The sequence below is a fragment of the Siphateles boraxobius genome, unplaced genomic scaffold (assembly GCF_051911475.1).
Source record: "Siphateles boraxobius isolate OS27281-9 unplaced genomic scaffold, OSU_SipBor_1 86, whole genome shotgun sequence".
NCBI lineage: Eukaryota > Metazoa > Chordata > Actinopteri > Cypriniformes > Leuciscidae > Siphateles > Siphateles boraxobius.
In genome coordinates, this window is record NW_027509215.1 from 466,013 (window position 1) to 485,000 (window position 18,988).

Below are 18,988 nucleotides of genomic sequence, written 5' to 3' on the forward strand. Positions count from 1 at the left end.
ATCTTCCCCATCGACCTGCAGTTCGCCCTCGTCAGCCGTCGAATCATCTGAGAGGTTAACAACCCTCTCGAGGCGATCGACAAGCTCCATCTGGGAGCCCCATGATGTAAGTCGCCGCTCGGCCTCGGCACGAGCGGGACCGCACCATGAGGTCCAGACGCTGAACCCCCTTCACTCGAGAAGAGGGCCAGACGAGAGCGGAGCCTTTTAAGAGAAAAACGCTCGCAGTTCGCACAGAGGGCTCCCTCGAGAACCTCCCGTGTGTGCTCTTCACCCAAGCAAAAAACGCACAGCTCGTGTGTGTCGGCCGGTGTCAGAAACCTCGGACACGGGTCGGCACACTTACGAAAACAATCTGCCTTAGCTGTGCGTTTCATCTTTCTCTTACCTTCCCGTATACTTGAATAGCGTTTTTTCAAACAAAAAGTCCCTGAAGACAATGAGATGATTTGTCATGTTGCAAGGCGCCCTTATATACTTCCAGGTCGCACGTTAATCATTACTCTAATGATTCACGGGCTGTCGCCGGTCAATGTGATTGACGTGATTTGATAGTGATTTCAGACACCTGTCACGCCTGAGGCGTTCAACATAAGGTCGTTGACGTATTGTTGAGTTCCCTTCGAAAGGGAACTGTCATACAGTGCTTAGCATAATTGAATGCTCCCATGCTAAATTTGACTAAATAGAGGAATAAAAAATAATATTTTGGAAATTGATCTTAATGCCTTAATTTAAAAATGAGGAAAAATCCAACCTTTAAGGACACCAATTTTCTTTGTGAATGAATAATATATCGTAAATAAATAAATGTTCTTCCTTAAAATACAGGACACAGGACAATAAGTCAGGACACCCCTATGTTATATTCCCATAGAGGCAGGCAGATTTTTATTTTTAAAGGGCAGTTATTTAATGGATCCAGGAAACTATGCATCCTGATAAAGTTCCCTTGGCCTTTGGAATTAAAATAGCCCCACATCATCACATACCCTTCACCATACCTAGAGATTGGCATGGTTTTATTTGAGTTAGCCTACTAGCTGGTTTGATTTGCATTGAGAGATGATCTTATGGAAAGTACCCCATGCCAATCTCTAGGTATTTTGAAGGGTGTGTGATGATGTGGGGATATTTTAATTCCAAAGGCCAAGGGAACTTTACGATACATTATTCATTCAGAAAGAAAATTGGTGTCCTTAAAGGTTGGATTTTTCCTCATTTTTTAAATTAAGGCATTAAGATCAATTTCCAAAAGATGATTTTTTATTCCTCTTTTTACTCAACTTTAGCATGGGTGTTTTCAGTTATGTGAACAGTTATGTGCTGTACTTGAGCTTGAATCCTGCTTTCCTATTTTCCTAATCCTGTTCCTTCTGTTCTCCACGTCCTTTCCTTTCAGTTCTCCATGTCCTTTCCTGTCATGTCTCTCACTGTCCCTGTCAAAAAAAAAAAAAAAAAAAGTTTTCTTGGTTCAATAATATAGCTGTGAGAAATTCATATTTAGCATATTGCTTAGCTGATCGGTGCATCTGTTCCTGTCTCAGTGAGTTGCGATCTCTTTCTGTACGTGGTGCATAACTGAGATTGTTGAATGAAGTTGAGTGGAATTCTAAATCAATTCCTGTTGCTGGAGATATTCATTTTCCTGAAAGAGGCGGTTACTCATGCGTTGCCAGGCTTGATAAATGATGTATTTGTTTTGAGTAATGAGTCGATTGCGGCAGCATAAAATCCATATACTCGCCGTGAAACTTTCAAACCGAGCCTGTTATTCCCTCTGTTAACATACCTATTTGGATGGCATGCGTAAATTAGAAAATTGACTCCCGTCTTCGCCTACATATTTAGTGGCCAGATGCAGCTTTTTTTTTTTTTTTTTTGAGGGAACAAAAGCATTGACATTAAAGCTAAATATATAACCCTCTTTGGGGTCCCCAGAGACCACATACTTGATGATGATATGTTCAAAGGGTGAAATTTGTTACACTACTTGTTTGTTATAAAATATGAAAAAACGCAATGATTTTTTAAAAAAAATTTACAACCAATGTCACTATATTGCAAAAAAATATATTTTTGAAATGAACAAGCCTAGTTAAAACAGAAATATACAAACCTGTGGTACAAACAGCAGGTTAAAGTTACAGTATTGTAATTTTACTATTATTATTATTATTGTCATCTTTTTTGTCCTTACCTTATAACATGCCTGAATATCTTTCTTGTGGGTTTTGATTAGGTCAGAGGAACTCATTGAGCTTTCTGAGGCCAAACTCAACAGAACATGAGGTTTAACATTGACACAAATGTGTCTCTTCTTCTCTTTCTCCCTCTTCAGATATGCTGGCCATTGGGGACCCTAACCAGTCCACAATACTTGCGGTGTCCATAGCTGGTGGCATTGTGCTCCTTATCTTCCTGGTGGCGTGTTTTGTAGTGAGCGGACGGTAAGAAAGAACTTCCTTTTAACATCATCTGACCTTTGCTTCAGTCATTCTGTCCTTCTGAACCGCCTTGGAAGAAGTAGTACCGGTCCCGAGGGCTGATATTACTGAGCAAAATAAAATGCTTCTGTTCGTTAGATCTGAGAGCTGCTGTCAAATTGAAATTGAACCTTGAATTAGAAAATGAAGTGTGGATTCTTCCATGGCAAAGCTTTTAAAAGAGCTTGAACAGCCCATACAGGCACTCAGTGAGGTGTGTCTTATAGGCTCCTAAAAACCAAGAAAAAAGCGTTTGAAATTGAAGTCTAAGGAGACATTTTGCAGAGCATCTCTGGTATTCAAACAATAACTGAAGCAGAAAAGACAGTGCGTCAGTTGGATGAGACGTACTGAGCCTATAAATTAAAGCTGATAATAAATATACTCTGACTGAATGAAACAGCGGTTTCTTTCTCGAACAAAGCTCGCCCGAAGTCTCTAAAAACATTAGTATTGATCTGAGGTGATTGCCTATCACGCTGAGTGCCCTATTCAGTATTGACTAGAAAAGACCCATGTTTGCCTGCTGAGAGCATGTAGAAATGCACATAATAGATTTATGTGCAACAAATAATTAATCTCAAACCACTCAACTATAAACCAAAACAATAAATATGTAAGACTGGAATATGCGAGTCCTTATCCTAGTTGGGCAGAGGAAGAGGAGCGGTTCTCGCCAGGTTTTACCCACAAGCCAGTGCAGCTTCATGCATCATGCATTAGAGCTCCCTCATGCCTCTGTTCTGAGTAAAAGCTGGAAAAACAGAATGTGTTGAAGGTGTCGTTTGGTGCTCCTCAGATAAAGAAACAGCAAGTTAAGTGTTTAAGATTGTGAGATTGATTGAAGATTGATTGTCCAAGGGGACACATGAAAGACATACTGTAGAAGAGGAAGACCAAAGTGGTGGTGGACAGAAAAGGAGAAGGATGGTCAATAAGTGGAGACCACTAATATTTTTAAACAAAATGAATTAGAAGACAGTTTTGTTGTCTTTAGTGTGCTGTTGGACTTTTTCAGACACATTGCGTCTGTAAATTTCTCTCCTTTGAAGCACTGTACAATACATTTCAGGACAATTACTGTCAGATTTTAAATTGTCTGCTTTGGGCAATGTTCCTGTCAATGCTTATCCGTAGGCCTTTGTAGTTTTGTTCAATGTGTCCATCCTAATTTGTCACGGTAAAAATAGCTCAACTTGAGTGGTAGACTTGACCATAAGCCAGCCTTACTAAACAGAGCTTACATAATAGAAATTAGTGAACGAGTCATTTAAACATACTGTAGTAATATGTTAAAAAAGCTAGACACTCTGCTGTAGCATATTGCAGATACACAGTCTTTCCCACAAATTTGAGGCTCCCAAATGTTTTTTTTTCTTTCTTATTTCACTGTGCAGGTTTGCCAGGAGATTATTCCTTGACACCAGGCCTCAGGCGTAAGTCTCCACTCTAACACAACTGTCTGACATACCATAGAAAGATTATGCAAACGGTACTGTTCTTTAGAGAGAAGTCTGAGAGGTCTCAGTAACCCCTGCCGGCCAGCTATTTGTCATTGAGGAGAACCATTGGCTTACTTTCAAACGCTGAGAATAGTTTAATTTCATGCAGCTCAGGATTTCATAGCGAGATTTCGAACAGCATAATCACCTTTCCACACCTCATGTCTTGGTCTATGCAAGTCCCACTTGACCTATCAAGACCATTTTGTTTCCTTTTACCATTGGGTCTTTAGCTGCCGAGTACATCCATCTTTTATCTAACAATCACAAGAAATTGCAAAGAAAGAAAGAATGAGTAAACAAATAAGTGAATAAATGCATGAGTGAGTGATGGAACAAACGCATGAACGAGCAAACAAGTGAACAAAAGGAATGAGCAAACTAATGTACAAACATTAACGAACAAACAAACAAACGAAATAATAAACAGTAGCAGAGTAGTTGATTAGACCTTAAGTTTTCAGCTGTATTACTTTGTTTTCTATCTCTTTGTTTTCTATCTCTTTCTATCTTTCTCCTTTTCGGTCAGTTAGAACATGAGCAGTATTTGCTTAGGCTACTTTGCCGTTAGCACATTTTTGTGCTGTTGAGGATTTCACCTGGCTCAGAGATAATGCATAATTTAGAGATTTTAACATCAGCATTGCTTGCTCCACCGCTATAATTCTTGCACATTAGTTGCAGCCTACCACAAAGACTGAGGCTGGGATTTATGCTTTATTATAATCGTTTGAAATGCAGCTAATTAGCGTGATTCGCCGCCTTGAATGAAAACAGGCAAGCATGATTAGCATACCATATAAATGCATGTTTCTAATCTGCCACACAGCCAAATTCTCAATATAAGATCAGTGCGCTAGTTAATAGAAATAAAGTTTTAGTTGGAGCCATTAGCATACAAAATATTGTCTCTGTTCTCTTGATTCGCTTTACTTTTAATGTGAAAAAAATAGCCACTGACATAAAAATAAGCAAATAAATAAGTTTAATTTGCTTGTTCAGTGCACCAGGGACATACATTGGCCGAAAGAATACAGAATATTTGTGGTCTTATATATGGACAAAAGGAAAAACTGGCATGTGCTACAGCAGGCAGATGGTGTTCACTCATCAAATTCGTACAATTTGTTTTGTTATTTTAAACGCTGTTTCCCTAAAAGCAATTAAAACACAGCAGGTGGGTGCTAACGGCTGGGAAACTCCTGCAAATTTAACTCTTGGACTTATCGGACATCACTGCTGCTCTCATCATTGCCAGACAATTATTTTTGTTTTATGAGAAAGTTGGAAAATCTATTTTACTCCCACGTCTAACTCGCTCTATACTTTAGGATTATCTCTTTTAAGCCGTATCCTCAGTGGAGCGCCTAATTATTTGGCGTGCACGCCATACGTGCCAATATTTGTCTTTTTAATTACATTTTTTATGTTTTCTGCTGCACTCGAATCAAGCAAGCATAGTATTTTTGAATAACTATCAATAGCTGCTATATTTTTTAACATTGAATAAATGAATTATCTGAAAGGTTCTATTATGCTTTCTAAAGGTGAACTCAGTGATCCCCCCCCCCCCCCCCTCATTTAAATAGTTAAGAATTTTTAAGAAATGTTTAAAATCGTATAATGAATGTTAGTGGTCTACAAAGAACTGCTTCTGCATGGAGCATGTTGACTAATTGGGGTGCTATGTTAGGATTACATAACCATCTGAATGTTGTTTATCACTCATTTTATTTCAGTAGATCCTGCTTAATAGATACGTTTGGAATATATGAATAGTGATTTACCTCAAATAAAGCATTGCTACAATGGATTCAGTAACTGTAAACATTTGAAAAGCTTTGCATGCTGCTGCTAAAAACGTCTCGGTCACGTATGTAACCCTCGTTCCCTGAGTACAGGGAACGGAGACGTGTCGTCGGGGGAGTTCCCTGACGAATTGGGATCACGCTAGGGAGACCAATTGCCTTCGAGTGAATTAAAACGAGCCAATGAAAATTGGCATGCAAGATTTGCATTCCGCGACCCGCCTACCAGCGCGGGTATAAAAGGCGGAAGTAAACATTGCGCAATGCTTTTCGCAGGAGGAACTCACGAGGCTCACCAACGTAGGGCGCCATACGGAGCAAAGAACGCACGTATCCGCTGTTTGAGGCGGAATGGCGCAGCAAGCCGACACAACCTATTCCCTCGACCCACTGGCCGTAGCCAGAACTCGGGAGGAAACAGGTTCCACACGAAGGCTATAGAACCTAGCGAACGTGTTAGGTGTCGCCCAGCCCGCAGCTCTACAGATGTCTGTCAGCGAGGCGCCTTGAGCCAAAGCCCAGGAAGCGGCAACACCTCTAGTGGAGTGAGCGCGCAACCTGGGAGGACAAGGCTCACCCAGAGACTCATATGCTCGGGTGATAGCATCCACTAACCAGTGGGCTAATCTCTGCTTGGAGACGGCCTTCCCCTTCTGCTGGCCTCCGTAACAGACAAAGAGCTGATCTGAGGTTCTGAAGCTTTGCGTTCTGTCAATATAAACCCGCAGGGCACGGACGGGACAGAGAAAAGCCAGGGCTGGGTCTGCCTCCTCCTGGGGCAGCGCTTGCAGGTTCACTACCTGGTCCACGAAGGGAGTGGTAGGAACCTTGGGCACATATCCGAGCCGGGGTCTCAACACAACGTGAGAAAGGCCCGGCCCAAACTCTAGGCACGATTCGTCGACCGAAAAAGCCTGCAGATCCCCGACCCTCTTGAAAGAGGCCAATGCCAACAGGAGCGCTGTCTTAATGGACAGGATATTAAGCTCTACCGTCAGCAAATGCTCAAAGGGGGGACTTTGAAGAGCTCTAAGTACCAGAGCAAGGTCCCAAGAGGGTACAGAGTGCGAAACACGAGGTGGATTTAACCTCCTGGCACCCTTAAGGAATCTGATGACCAGGTCGTGCCTCCCTAGGACTTACCTTCCACTGCATCGTGATGCGCAGCTATTGCGGCGACATACACTTTGAGGGTGGAGGGGGACAGCCTCCGCTCCAACCCATCCTGCAGGAAGGAAAGCACGACACCGATCGGGCAAGTCCGGGGGTCCTCCTGACGGGAGGAACACCAATCGCCGAACATGTTCCACTTCAACGCATAGAGGCGCCTCGTAGAGGGGGCTCTAGCGGAAGTGATGGTGTCTACCACTGCCTGTGGTAGACCACCTAGAGTGCCCCGTCTCTGAGAAAGAAGATCCTTCGTCAGAGGAATCGGCCAAGGAGGGGCTGTCGCGAGGAGCATGAGTTCGGAGAACCAAGTCCTGGTGGGCCAATACGGCGTCACAAGAAGGACCTGCTCCTCGTCCTCCCTGACCTTGCACAGAGTCTGTGCAAGAAGGCTCACTGGGGGAAACGCATACTTGCGCAGGTCCCGGGGCCAGCTGTGAGCCAGGGCGTCCGTGCCGAGGGTCCCCTCGGACAGGGAGTAAAACCACTGGCAATGGGACGTGTCCGGAGAGGCAAACAGGTCTACCTGTGCGACTCCAAAGACACTCCAAATCAGCTGGACGGACTGGGGATGGAGTCGCCATTCTCCTGGCAGGGGAGGCAGCCGTGAGAGCTCGTCTGCCACACGGTTGAGCTCCCCTGGAATGTGAATGGCACGAAGCGACATCAGATGCTTCTGTCTCCATAGGAGGAGGTGGGAGGCGAGTCGCGACATACGACGGGAGCGTAGACCACCTTGATGGTTGATGTACGCAACGGTCGCAGTGCTGTCCGTACGGACCAGTACGTGCTTGTGTCTGAGAACCCCTTTGAGGCGACACAAGGCTAAGCGTACTGCTTGCAACTCTAGGCAGTTGATATGCCAATGCAGTTGAGGCCCCGTCCACAGACCTGAAACTGTATGCCCGTTGTACGTGGCCCCCCACCCGGTGGCAGAGGCATCTGTGAAAACCACAGCATGCCTGGAAACCTGGAATAAGGGCACTCCGGCCCGTATAAACACAGGATCCTACCACGGGGAGAAGGTTTGGCGGCAGTGCGGGGTCACTTTGACCCGGAACGTGCCGCTGTGCCACGCCCACCTCGGGACTCGATCGTGAAGCCAGCGCTGAAGCGGTCTCATATGTAACAGGCCGAGCGGCGTTACTGCGGTTGCCATATGCCCCAGGAGCCTCTGAAATTGTTTCAGTGGAACCGCTGTCCTGCCTCGAAAAGACCTGAGGCAGGTGAGCACTGACTGGACGCGTTCCTCTGTGAGTCCAGCTCCATACCGAGATAAGAGATCCTCTGCACGGGGCAGAGTTTGCTCTTGTCCCGGTTGACCTGAAGCCCCAACCGGCTGAGGTGCCGAAGCACCATGTCCCTGTGATCGCACAAAACATCTCGCGAGTGAGCTAAAATGAGCCAGTCATCGAGGTAGTTGAGGATGCGAACGCCTTGTTCTCTCATGGGAACAATGGCCGCCTCCGCGACTTTCGTGAAGACGCGGGGTGACAGGGCCAGCCCGAAGGGTAGGACTTTGTACTGATACGCCCGACCCTCGAAAGCAAACCGAAGAAACGGTCTGTGTCGAGGAAGAATCGAGACGTGAAAGTATGCGTCCTTCAGGTCGATCGCTGCAAACCAATCCTGGGGACGGATGCATTCGAAAATGCGCTTCTGCGTAAGCATTTTGAACGGGAGTTTGTGCAGGGCCCGATTCAAAATACGCAGGTCCAGGATTGGCCGTAACCCACCGCCTTTCTTGGGTACAATGAAGTAAGGGCTGTAAAACCCAGACCTCATCTCGGCAGGAGGGACCGGCTCGATCGGGTCCTTCGCCAGCAGGACATCGATCTCTTTCCTCAAGACAGGGGCATCCAGTGACCGCACACGGGTGAAGTGGACGCCCCTGAACCTGGGAGGCCGGCGTGCAAACTAAATTGCATAGCCAAACCGGACGGTGCGGATGGGCCATCGGGACGGACCCGGAAGCGCTCTAGCCAGGCTTCCAGATAGCATCGCAATGAACCCACCCGAACCACCAGTGTACCCGCGGAGGGGCAGCGAGGTGGAAGACAGGGACCCGGCTCTGGTGGCGTTGTAGCGACCGAGAGCGGGGGTCTGGGTGCGCCTGACACAGACCTGCTTCCACCGAGGGGCAGACGGCAGAGAAGGCTCGTGGGCGTTCTGCTGCGGACTGCCCGGTGGCGAGGGGAGGGGGAGAGACGAGGAACGAGGCCCTGACTCCTCGTATGCTGGTCTCTGCGCCTCCGGGCCCAGCTGCAGACCGGAGCGACGCAGCCGAGGCTGCGTCACTGCTATCTGCAAGCTGGGGAGAGGGGAACGGGAGAATGGTGCAGCTCGGGGGCGGCACGCACTGCCATTCTGACCCTCTCGGACGGAGGAAACTGGTCTTATTATACTGCCAGTCTCAACCGTGAGGGGAACGAGGGACGAGGCCCGGGGGCATCGAGTCCTGGTTTCCCCTCACCCAGCGAGAGACGAGAGTGACAAGGCCGTAGCCCTCACTGCCATCTGAGCGCTGGGGCCCGTGAATGACTCAGAGGAAGTGGACTGCTCAAACTTTGGGTACCGCTGATACAGCGGCGGAACAGAAAGAAAAATTCTCCACCCGGCCCTCCCCGGGGGAAGGAGTGGTGATGACACGCACTCCCAGAGAGCAGATCGTCACACACTCTGGGTCGCTCATCTCAGGGTTGCTTCCCTTCGCTGGGGGAAACAAACTCTGAGCGGGCTGGTTTTGAGGCGCTTCTGGACCACCAGTGTGGACATCGTCTAACCGAGGGCCAGCGCTGTGACTAATCACGGTCAGTCACTAAGCACAGCTCAACCCCGAGTTAGAACTACGCACGTGCAGTGGTAGTGAGAGAGGAAAAACTTCTGCAGATTTAGGCATGTTTGGCTTGCCATATTGGCACCAAAAAATGCTTGCATGCTGCCAAAATTCTTCACACACATCCAGGCACTTTAGAACAGCCCAGGAAAGTGTGGCTGTTAAGTCTGAATCTTCAGCATGAGAACACACCATTATAGTAGGAACTCAGCATCATTTTAGAGTATAACAGCCCTCTCTCCGATGTAGCGATCGACATCTGTCCTCCTTGGGGCCACGAATGAAATGCTTGGTCCCTCATGAGAAGGACCAGATTCTCATCCGAAAGCTTCGACGGCACACGGCACGCTGAGCGGCTCAACCTTTACGAGAAAGGGGAGACGAACAACGTGCCGACGTGGTCATGCACTCCTGAGAGAACATGAACCACCCACGAACGCAGTCTCAACGCACTGATTAGGCATGTGAAACCGTGATCGTGGCCGTCAACCAGGCATGCAAGATAGTGAACGTGGCCATCGCTTCGATGACACACGGCACGCTGGGCGCTCAAGCCTTCAGGCAGGGCGAACAACGTGCCGACGTGGTCATGCTCTCATAAGAAAGCATAAACCACCCACGAACACAGTCTCAGCATGTTTGCGATGCGCTAGAGGAGTGAGTGGTTCGTGCTCACTGAAACCCTCAGAATACCAATGTTATTCACCAAAGTAGCCCTCCTCTGGTGCACCAGAAGAGAAACTAGATCGGGAAATAAGCAAAGGGACTCACCTCATAGAGGCACACGAGTCTCGATCTTGACCGCGCATCTTGAGCGCCGAATGACGCGCGCTGGGTTGCCGTGACAACCCGCGCTGTCAGCCGGCGCTCGACGGCACACGGCACGCTGAGTTGCTCTAGCCTTTACGAGAAAGGGGAGACGAACAACGTGCCGACGTGGTCATGCACTCCTGAGAGAACATGAACCACCCACGAACGTAGTCTCACACACTGATTAGGCATGTGAAACAATGAACGTGGCCGTCAAATAAGGACAGGAAACGATCGCATCCAGAAACACACGAGTGAAACGTCATCCTGAAAAGGACGCGATCTTCACTCGTGTTGCTCTTTCAGGAAGAAAGTACTCTCTCTATCGTGCTGAAGCACACAGGGACCCAACGCGGCAACACAGCGGGGAAACTGCAAGCCCGCTGTGCGCACTCAACCGTTTACCAGCTGTGAAAACAGCTTTTGAATTAACAGCATATAGACGCAGCCGGCAGACAGGAAACCGCGCGGTCGCTGAAACGCCATCTCACCAACACAGAGAGATCCCCTCCCGAAACAGCAGACTCGTAGAGCGTAAGAAAAATACAATCTTAAAGCTCACTCACTCAGAGAGGACACAATCGGTCGGCTCCGAAGCTAAAAGCATTGCGCAATGTTTACTTCCGCCTTTTATACCCGCGCTGGTAGGCGGGTCGCGGAATGCAAATCTTGCATGCCAATTTTCATTGGCTCGTTTTAATTCACTCGAAGGCAATTGGTCTCCCTAGCGTGATCCCAATTCGTCAGGGAACTCCCCCGACGACACGTCGGAGTTCCCAGGACGAAAGGGAACTATAGTTGCACTTCCAGTTAAATGAGCATGTTCCTTCTAGAGAAAACAAATTGGGATTTTAATTTCTAAAGCTGTAATATTGAGCATCTTGATTTTCCCATTCATTTTTATACAAATATTCCTCTTTTTATAGTCCACTCCTCTTTATAATGTCTCTGGTGCAACTTTAACTCTTTCCCCGCCATTGACAGACATTTCCATCATATATGAGATAACACTTCCACACCATTGATGGAATTTTCCAGCTTTCCGTGTTTTCACTGTTATACAGTAGGGCGGCTATTACATCTTCTGAAAGAGTACAGAATCTCCTGATCAAAAGAGAGGCAGCGAAGAATAAGCAGAAACAAGAGATAGCATATGTAAGAAGATGCATACGTAAAATCATGTGATCATCCACATTAAAAAGCATATAAATCAAAACGGTCTACTGTTACTGAATGAAATGTCGACCCAGGACGAGCTATAGGACTGTGAAGCTCTGGGGTGTTGATGGATGTTTTGATCATCATTCTGAATTCTATCCTGATTAGTCTTTAAAAAAAAAGACTTACTTTTTTTTTATGAAACTTACCCACATTTAAGTGTTGATAAAAAATAATAATGTTTAAGCTAGAATAAAATATTTTATTTGTTTAAAAGCAGAGGGTCTGTTCTTTCTTTTGATATATTGCATGTTCAGATATTCACACAAAAAAATATTCCGGGGGCCATGAAAGTTTTGTGAAAATGATCAAAAGCGCTGGCGGGGAAAGTGCAGTGTGTGTTTAAATCCCTCTACCTCTTTTGTCATATACAGTCTGCTTATCATGTCAGGGTGAATTTGAGATTCTACAAGAGATCTTTCACTTAAATCCTTGATGATGCAAGTATGGCACAGATGAATTTGTCTCTGTAATAAAAGATGAAGTGCACAGGAAGATTTTCAAGCCGATCTAATCAGAGAGAAAAATAAGTTCTTTGTCAATGAGATATCATCTTCGAAGCATCTGCTACAAGCCCTGGGTTATTCTTAAAACTTGATGACAGGAAAATGTGCATACACTCAGCCACTCTCATGTGAATAGAACATTTCTCCCAAGAACCTAAAGCTGAGAGCACTTCATGCACTCAAACATGTTTTCGATAATTTTCTTCCTCCTATTATCTGCCATGTTCATAATGGACTTTTGCATAAAATGTTCAGTTTTACCTCTAGTGTGCTCGTATTTGGTGACATCGAAGTGAAATCTTTGATTGGCCAAATGGCACCAATTTAATAAACGTTTGGCTCTTTGTTTTTCTACCCCGGTATAGATTTATCTGTGCCGCTAACAGACACACCAAAGCGCCTCTCCAACCCTGCAATTGTAGCACAACAGACATAATGACGTTTTCGAGCCAAAACTGCTTATAAACTGAAGAGCTGTCCCATTTTAAAAGCTGGAATGGTGAACATCAAGTCTTTTGCAAGCTGGGCCTTCTCGATGCATTCTAATTTACACACACACGTGCGAACACATACACGCACATACTTCTCACGTTTTTCCAGAGGTGTAATGGTTCTCCCATCCTCTTAATGTGATGGACTAGCCTCTCACCGCAATATACTCGCTGTGTGTAAAAGCACTCTTTGGCAGCAGCGTCGGTCCTATAATTGTTTCTATAGGATGGACTGCGCTATAGCTCAGTTCATTTTGAGCGGTGCGATTTGAGTAGCGACTGAAATATCGCGCAGTCAGCATAAAGGAAAAGTAAACACTGAGATAATGAAAGCAAAGCAAGCTGCCTCCTGTCGAGCACAATTATAGAGGAAGGGAATCTCAAAGCTTTTGTTGGAAAGAGGTGACAGGCCTGTTTGTGTGGCTGGAGCTTCAATTATTTGAGGAAAAGAGTGTAAATTTCCAAGTACTATAGTACTTTCTGCAAAAAGCTTTGCTGAGACCAACAAAAAGTTTTAGCATTTGAAGGTTATAGCATTAGAAATATGATTGGTTAAGATTGGTTTTCAGAGACAGTAATAATAATAATATTAATAATATTTAGTACTAGTAGTAGTAGTTGTATTTTTTATTATTATACAATTTTATTTAGTGCTTTTATTTATTTTATTTATTATTTCAGGTTTAGTTTAGGACATTAGACATTTTATTATTATTTTTATTATTTGTGCTTTTATAATATATTAAAAAAAGGTCAGGGAATGTGCAACATCAGCAATACACTACTACTACTACTACTAATAAAAATAATAATATAATAATAATAATAATATTTTAAATAATAACTTTAAAGAAAATGAAGATTGCTTAACCTTTCACGATTTGTATCCGTACTATTTATAATTTTTAATTAAAAGTCAACCAAAATTAACTTCTTGTCACGTTGAGCCTCATTTACACTGTCGTTTTTTCACAAAAAACAAAGGCATGCACTTCATGCCATTTCATTTTCTTTTGGCCGATTAGCAAATGAGGGTTTTATTACGTTCACGGACCCTGCATAGATTAGGGCGACACTAGTAATCATGTCAGAGGTCAGACTCCTTAATTAATTGGATTCTGACTGCTGTACTGAATCAAACTAATAAAAAGCAGCTCTCAAAAACAGGATCATGATCACCGTAATTTTCTCTCCTGCATTCTCAATTACCGTAATGAATTGCTAACAAATGAGATGTTGCTCCACACCTATCAGAAACACATCCTGGAATTTAGCACATATCTCCGTTTAATCTCTTCACTTCACTAATAATGACTTTGGCTGGAGTAAATCTTTTTTTAAAACAGCAAGCGTAGGCCTTGGATGTCTGCCAGGTCTCCTCCAGCAGAAAAAGGAGCCAAGAGCAAGTATAGCTTAAAGAAAATGAAGGATCAAGAGACAAGGGACGGCCGTTTTGTTTCGCATTCATTCGGGCTATCTGTTATTGCTTGATAATGTAATGACCACACGATGCAGCGTCGACGGCTCCTGTGAGCTGGAGCCGTGGGTGTCGCTGATTGCCATTAATCTGAAAAGCCACTCTGCGTGATGAAAGCATTAGGGAGGCATTTCTCAGTCCGTCTCCATCTTATTAGCACTGTGGCAAACACACCGAATGATTAGAAACCGTCTGATCTTTGAAAAAACCTGTCGTTTATGCTAATCAGGCCTTCTGATGGACACTGCAGGCCAAAACATTCCCTCACCAAAAATATGGAGCATTGCAGAGCGTCTCTGTGCATCTCTTTCAACTTCATTGTCAATTTTTGAGACTAATTTTGTTCAGACGTTGTGTAGTGTATTGTAACTTCTGTTTTGTTCTGCATTGCATGCATGTTCTAAAGCCCAGAAACAAATCCGATCCCCGTTTCTCTCCCTTTCTCTTCGGCGTGACAGTAGTGAACAAAGGATTCAGAACAAAGTGCTGTCATTTGTTGAATTTCCTCATTACTGAATGTTGACGAGATCATTCACATAATTTTCTTTTTTCATCAGTAATAGAGACCCCTGAAAGTCATTTACTTTGATTCTAGCTTCAAACACGGCCATTGCCGTCTAATTTGAAACATACCAAAAGTGTTTTGGACTGCGTCCGATGTTAACAAACTTATAAACACAACTTCTTATTCTGCAATCTTCAAAATGAAATTTATTAAGTGTACTTTACAGTACCTTAGGTTCAAATCTTCTTTTAAAGCATAATTTTTCACTGTACATTTGAGTTATATGGGCTGTAAAGATCTTTAGAGATGAAAAAACAAGGTTATTGATGTGAAATTGTAGTTTCTAAAAATCAGCACATTGACCCAAAAATGTTAATTCTGCCATAATTTACTTCCTCACATGTCGTTCCAAACCTCTATGACTTTCTTTCTTCTGTGTAACACAAAAGTAGAGGGTTTTTTTTTAAATCCATGGAAGTCTGAACCCTCTGACTTCCATTGTTTGGGCAAAATCAAGCATTCTTGAAAATTAAACATTCTTCAATATATTTTGTGTTTTGGAAGAAAGTCACCTCTTTAAGCAACACAGAAACCAAAATACTGATTTAAAGAACCAATAATATCCCATCAAGTACATTTTGAATCTCTAAAGGGCTATATAGCACATGTAACTTAATACAGTGAAAATATGCTTCATAAGAATTAAACCTAAGGTGCTGCAAAGAACCATTGAAGAATCTTTAATTTGAAGTAGTGTTAATACATTGTTACCACCTGACGTTGTCTGACATGTTATTAATTCAAATTAGACTACAGTGGTGGTGTTTCTGAAAGTTTCTGAAAGTGTTTATTTTTGGGTTAACAATCTAACTAACTATATAAAGACCCAGAACTTTGATTTCTAAACACTCTTAAAAATTAATGTTTTGTTGGCAACTCTATTTCTTTAACTTCCATGGAACCTTTCCATTTGACATAAGTTTTGTTATAGTAGAAGTATAGGTTCTTTAGATTTTTAAAACTGTTCTTCACACAAAAATAAAAATGGTTCTTTTAAGAACTGTTCAGTGAAGGGTGCGGTACCAAAAGAAGAATATAATAAGAGAATAAAAAATGATTTGTTGAAATTAGAAAACTTGTGGTATCAGGCTGTAAAAGTTTTAGTCCAACCTAATATTTTTAAGAGTGTTCAAAGAGTATTTTTAAATAGAGCCGCCCATAGAATAATACCCAAAAAATTGCTGAAACCTTTTCAGAATTCCAGCGTAGCTGCATGAATAATTAGCTGAAGACATTTTGCAGACCTGAAAAGGTCACTCTGTCTCCTACGCTTCTTTAGTTCTCACATTAATAAAAAGAAAAATCCACACATCACCTTGACCATAGCTATTTTGTGTCATCAGCATGGGTGGTTATCTCAAGGTCGCATGCTTATTGTCAAATGAAAAGCTAAGTTTGGTCACCTCCCGTTTTAATGCTGTAAAAAATACAAGGTAATCAAACAAGCAATTAAGCATTATGGGAGGAAATAACTTCATGCTGTGCCCTTTGCAGGCTCCTTTCAGGTTTTACAGCTCTTCCCCAGCCCAGACACGCTCCAAACAGGAAGTCGGCATTAAGACCGCCTGCTATCCATCACTCTGAGAGGAGGAGAATGTTTTAAGGGTGGAACGGATCAGTAGAGAAGGTCAGCGTAGAGTTCAGATGTGTGTATTTTGCAGAAGCCTACGATAAACATGCATGTTCGTTTAAATGAAAATCAAGTTTAAAAAGGAAGTTTTAATTTCAAGTTATAATAAACCAACTGATATTTCAAAGGGTCATAACTTTGACCAGACAGTCACTGATTACTCTTTAGCGAATGGCTTACTTCATGCCGACTCTCCTGCTCCCATTTCTAAGGCGGTCATTTTGTGTTTGTAAAATGAGACGCCGGATGAATTAAAGCAGATGAGGTGATCGTAATTCAACACACTGCTGGAGCGTGAGGGTAAGGGCAGCAGCAGTCATGGGAATATCTGTACCATTTTTTTTTAACCTAATTGCAATTCAGTTAGAAACAGTTGGCAAGGACATGTGGCTAGGGAGGCTTTAATGGAGATGAATGGAATGCCATCCTCGGATTTCTGTAGTCCAGTTGCACCAAACAGTCTCGATCAACTCTTCTGAATATCAAAAAAGCCTGCTTTTCATCTGAAATATGTCAGCTTGTTTATTGTTGTTTGCCCAAAATTTGAATTTCGAGAAGGTTTTGTCAAGGTTGAGAAGTTCTTTTGGATCTTTTCAGCCTTTGAACGTCCATTAGATTCACATTTCAATTTGAGACTGTTTGGTTTCAAAGCGTTCCCTTTACATCCATATTTACTCAGTTTAAAGGTATCAAACTTTCTTCTAAAGGCGTCTCGGTGTAAAAACCCATCCACTCGAGTTGACGCCGAGGAGAAAGTTTCCTTTCATTTGATCACGCCGCTGTCTTTGTCTGGCCGCCGTTCTTGATCCTGAAGAGATTCTGTTTTGGAGAGAGCCGTTTTTCACACCAGGCACCTCGCAGAGATGGTGGAATCAAAAAGTGCCTTAGTCAGCTCGCCGCTCAGGGCAGGGGCTGATGGGAATGGGCTCTACAGCTCTAGGGTTCCTGTTACAGTGGATCACTTTCTCCCCAAGTCTCATTTCAATAGCGTTAGTATGCTGCAGCTCAGCAGAGCGCCGAGCAGAAAGCACACTGTCAGCACAATCGTCAGCCCCTGCTCCGACTCAAGCCCTCAAAGAGTGTCAAGACATAGATGTGAAAGTATAGCGAGAGAGATAAAAGGAAAGGAGAAACGATGGCTATGGAAGTTCTAAAAAGTGAAAAGGTCAGATAAGAGAAGGATAACTGAAATGGTGTGCGTAAAATGGCAAGTATACCATAACAAGCTGTTTATTCCTTCTTACGTTTGTATTAATACTTTTATGTTATGTAATTTTTTATATATATTTTTTCAAATGCATGTACACTACCAATTTTTTTTAAAGAAGTCTGTTGTTACTAAGGTTACATGTATTTTTTATCAAAAATGCAGTAAGATTGGGAAATATTATTACAATGTACAGTAATTTTAGCCCTGTTTTAATTTTTTTTTTTTTAAATCCTATTTTGGCAAAGCTGAATTTCAGCAGCCAGTAAATCTTCAGTCACATGATCCTTCAGAAATCAATAGAATATGTTGATTTTCCATATAGTGAAAATGAATGAGGATTGGGTGCAGTCAATGACAAAAACAAACAAACAAACAAACAAACTAAACAAAAAAACGTAAAAGTGACATTCCAAATCTTCTGAAGCCATGCAATAAGCTTTGTTTAAAAAACAAAAACAAAACAAAAATGATAAGAGAACAAATCATTTAGACAGTTATGTGAACTGAATCAATCCAATAATTGAAAAGATCAGTGGTTTTAAGTATTTATTGTAATTAGTTACTAAAGTACCTGAGTAACTTTTTTGCTAATTTGTAGTTTTACTGAGTATATTGCATGGCACCTAACTTTAACTTGTTTCTGCTATAAAGAAGTGATATTGCCATCTAAGGTTATTAACGGTACTATATCTTGTGCAGTTTGCCTGTACTCACCCAAACTTGTCAACAGGCTACTTTACGTCAATATAAGTGCATTAGCAGATAGTTGCTGAATCGCATTTGTTTGATTTAGGAGATGAAGTCATGACTGCAGCCGGTGATGAGACCGAAACCAGAACATCCAGTGCAAGTAGACTTTGATTATTTAATTTTACTTAACATTATTTTATTTATCCACTATATTGACGAGACCATTTTGAAGGATATTGGTTTACTAATGCACTTGAGTTTGACTGACTTGGCTGTTGTGTCTTCCTTGGTTTATTGCAATTTTGAGGTGTGCAGTTTTATTTTGATTTTAGAAAATATCAACTGTTTCTTATTTTCGTTTGTATGTCTCTTAGGTGTTGAGGACTAGTGCATATTTGACCCCACATTCAGTATGAGTAAAATTCTTAAGTACTGTCAACAAAAAAATAATACTCTAAGATTTATACTAAATTCATATTGGAACTGGTGACTTGTAACTTGTAATGGAGTTGTTTTCGCTGCAAGGGTATCTGTACTTTTACTCAAGTATAGTTTTCAGGTACTCTTTTACACATTTGAAAAAGATTTCTAT

At 42.9% G+C, this 18,988-nt stretch overlaps 1 protein-coding gene across 2 annotated transcripts in view; it reads left to right on the forward strand.

Annotated features, from left to right (window-relative positions):
* Positions 1–18,988, forward strand: part of epha4b (eph receptor A4b) — a 156,098-nt gene that overhangs the window by 96,279 nt on the left and 40,831 nt on the right. Inside the window, exons 8-9 of one of the 2 annotated variants that reach the window (XM_077221789.1) lie at positions 2,342–2,450; positions 3,884–3,922. In XM_077221789.1, coding sequence (XP_077077904.1) covers positions 2,342–2,450; positions 3,884–3,922 — 148 coding nt within the window. The remainder of the gene's footprint in view (positions 1–2,341; positions 2,451–3,883; positions 3,923–18,988) is intronic. The other variant, XM_077221790.1, reaches the window with a different exon arrangement.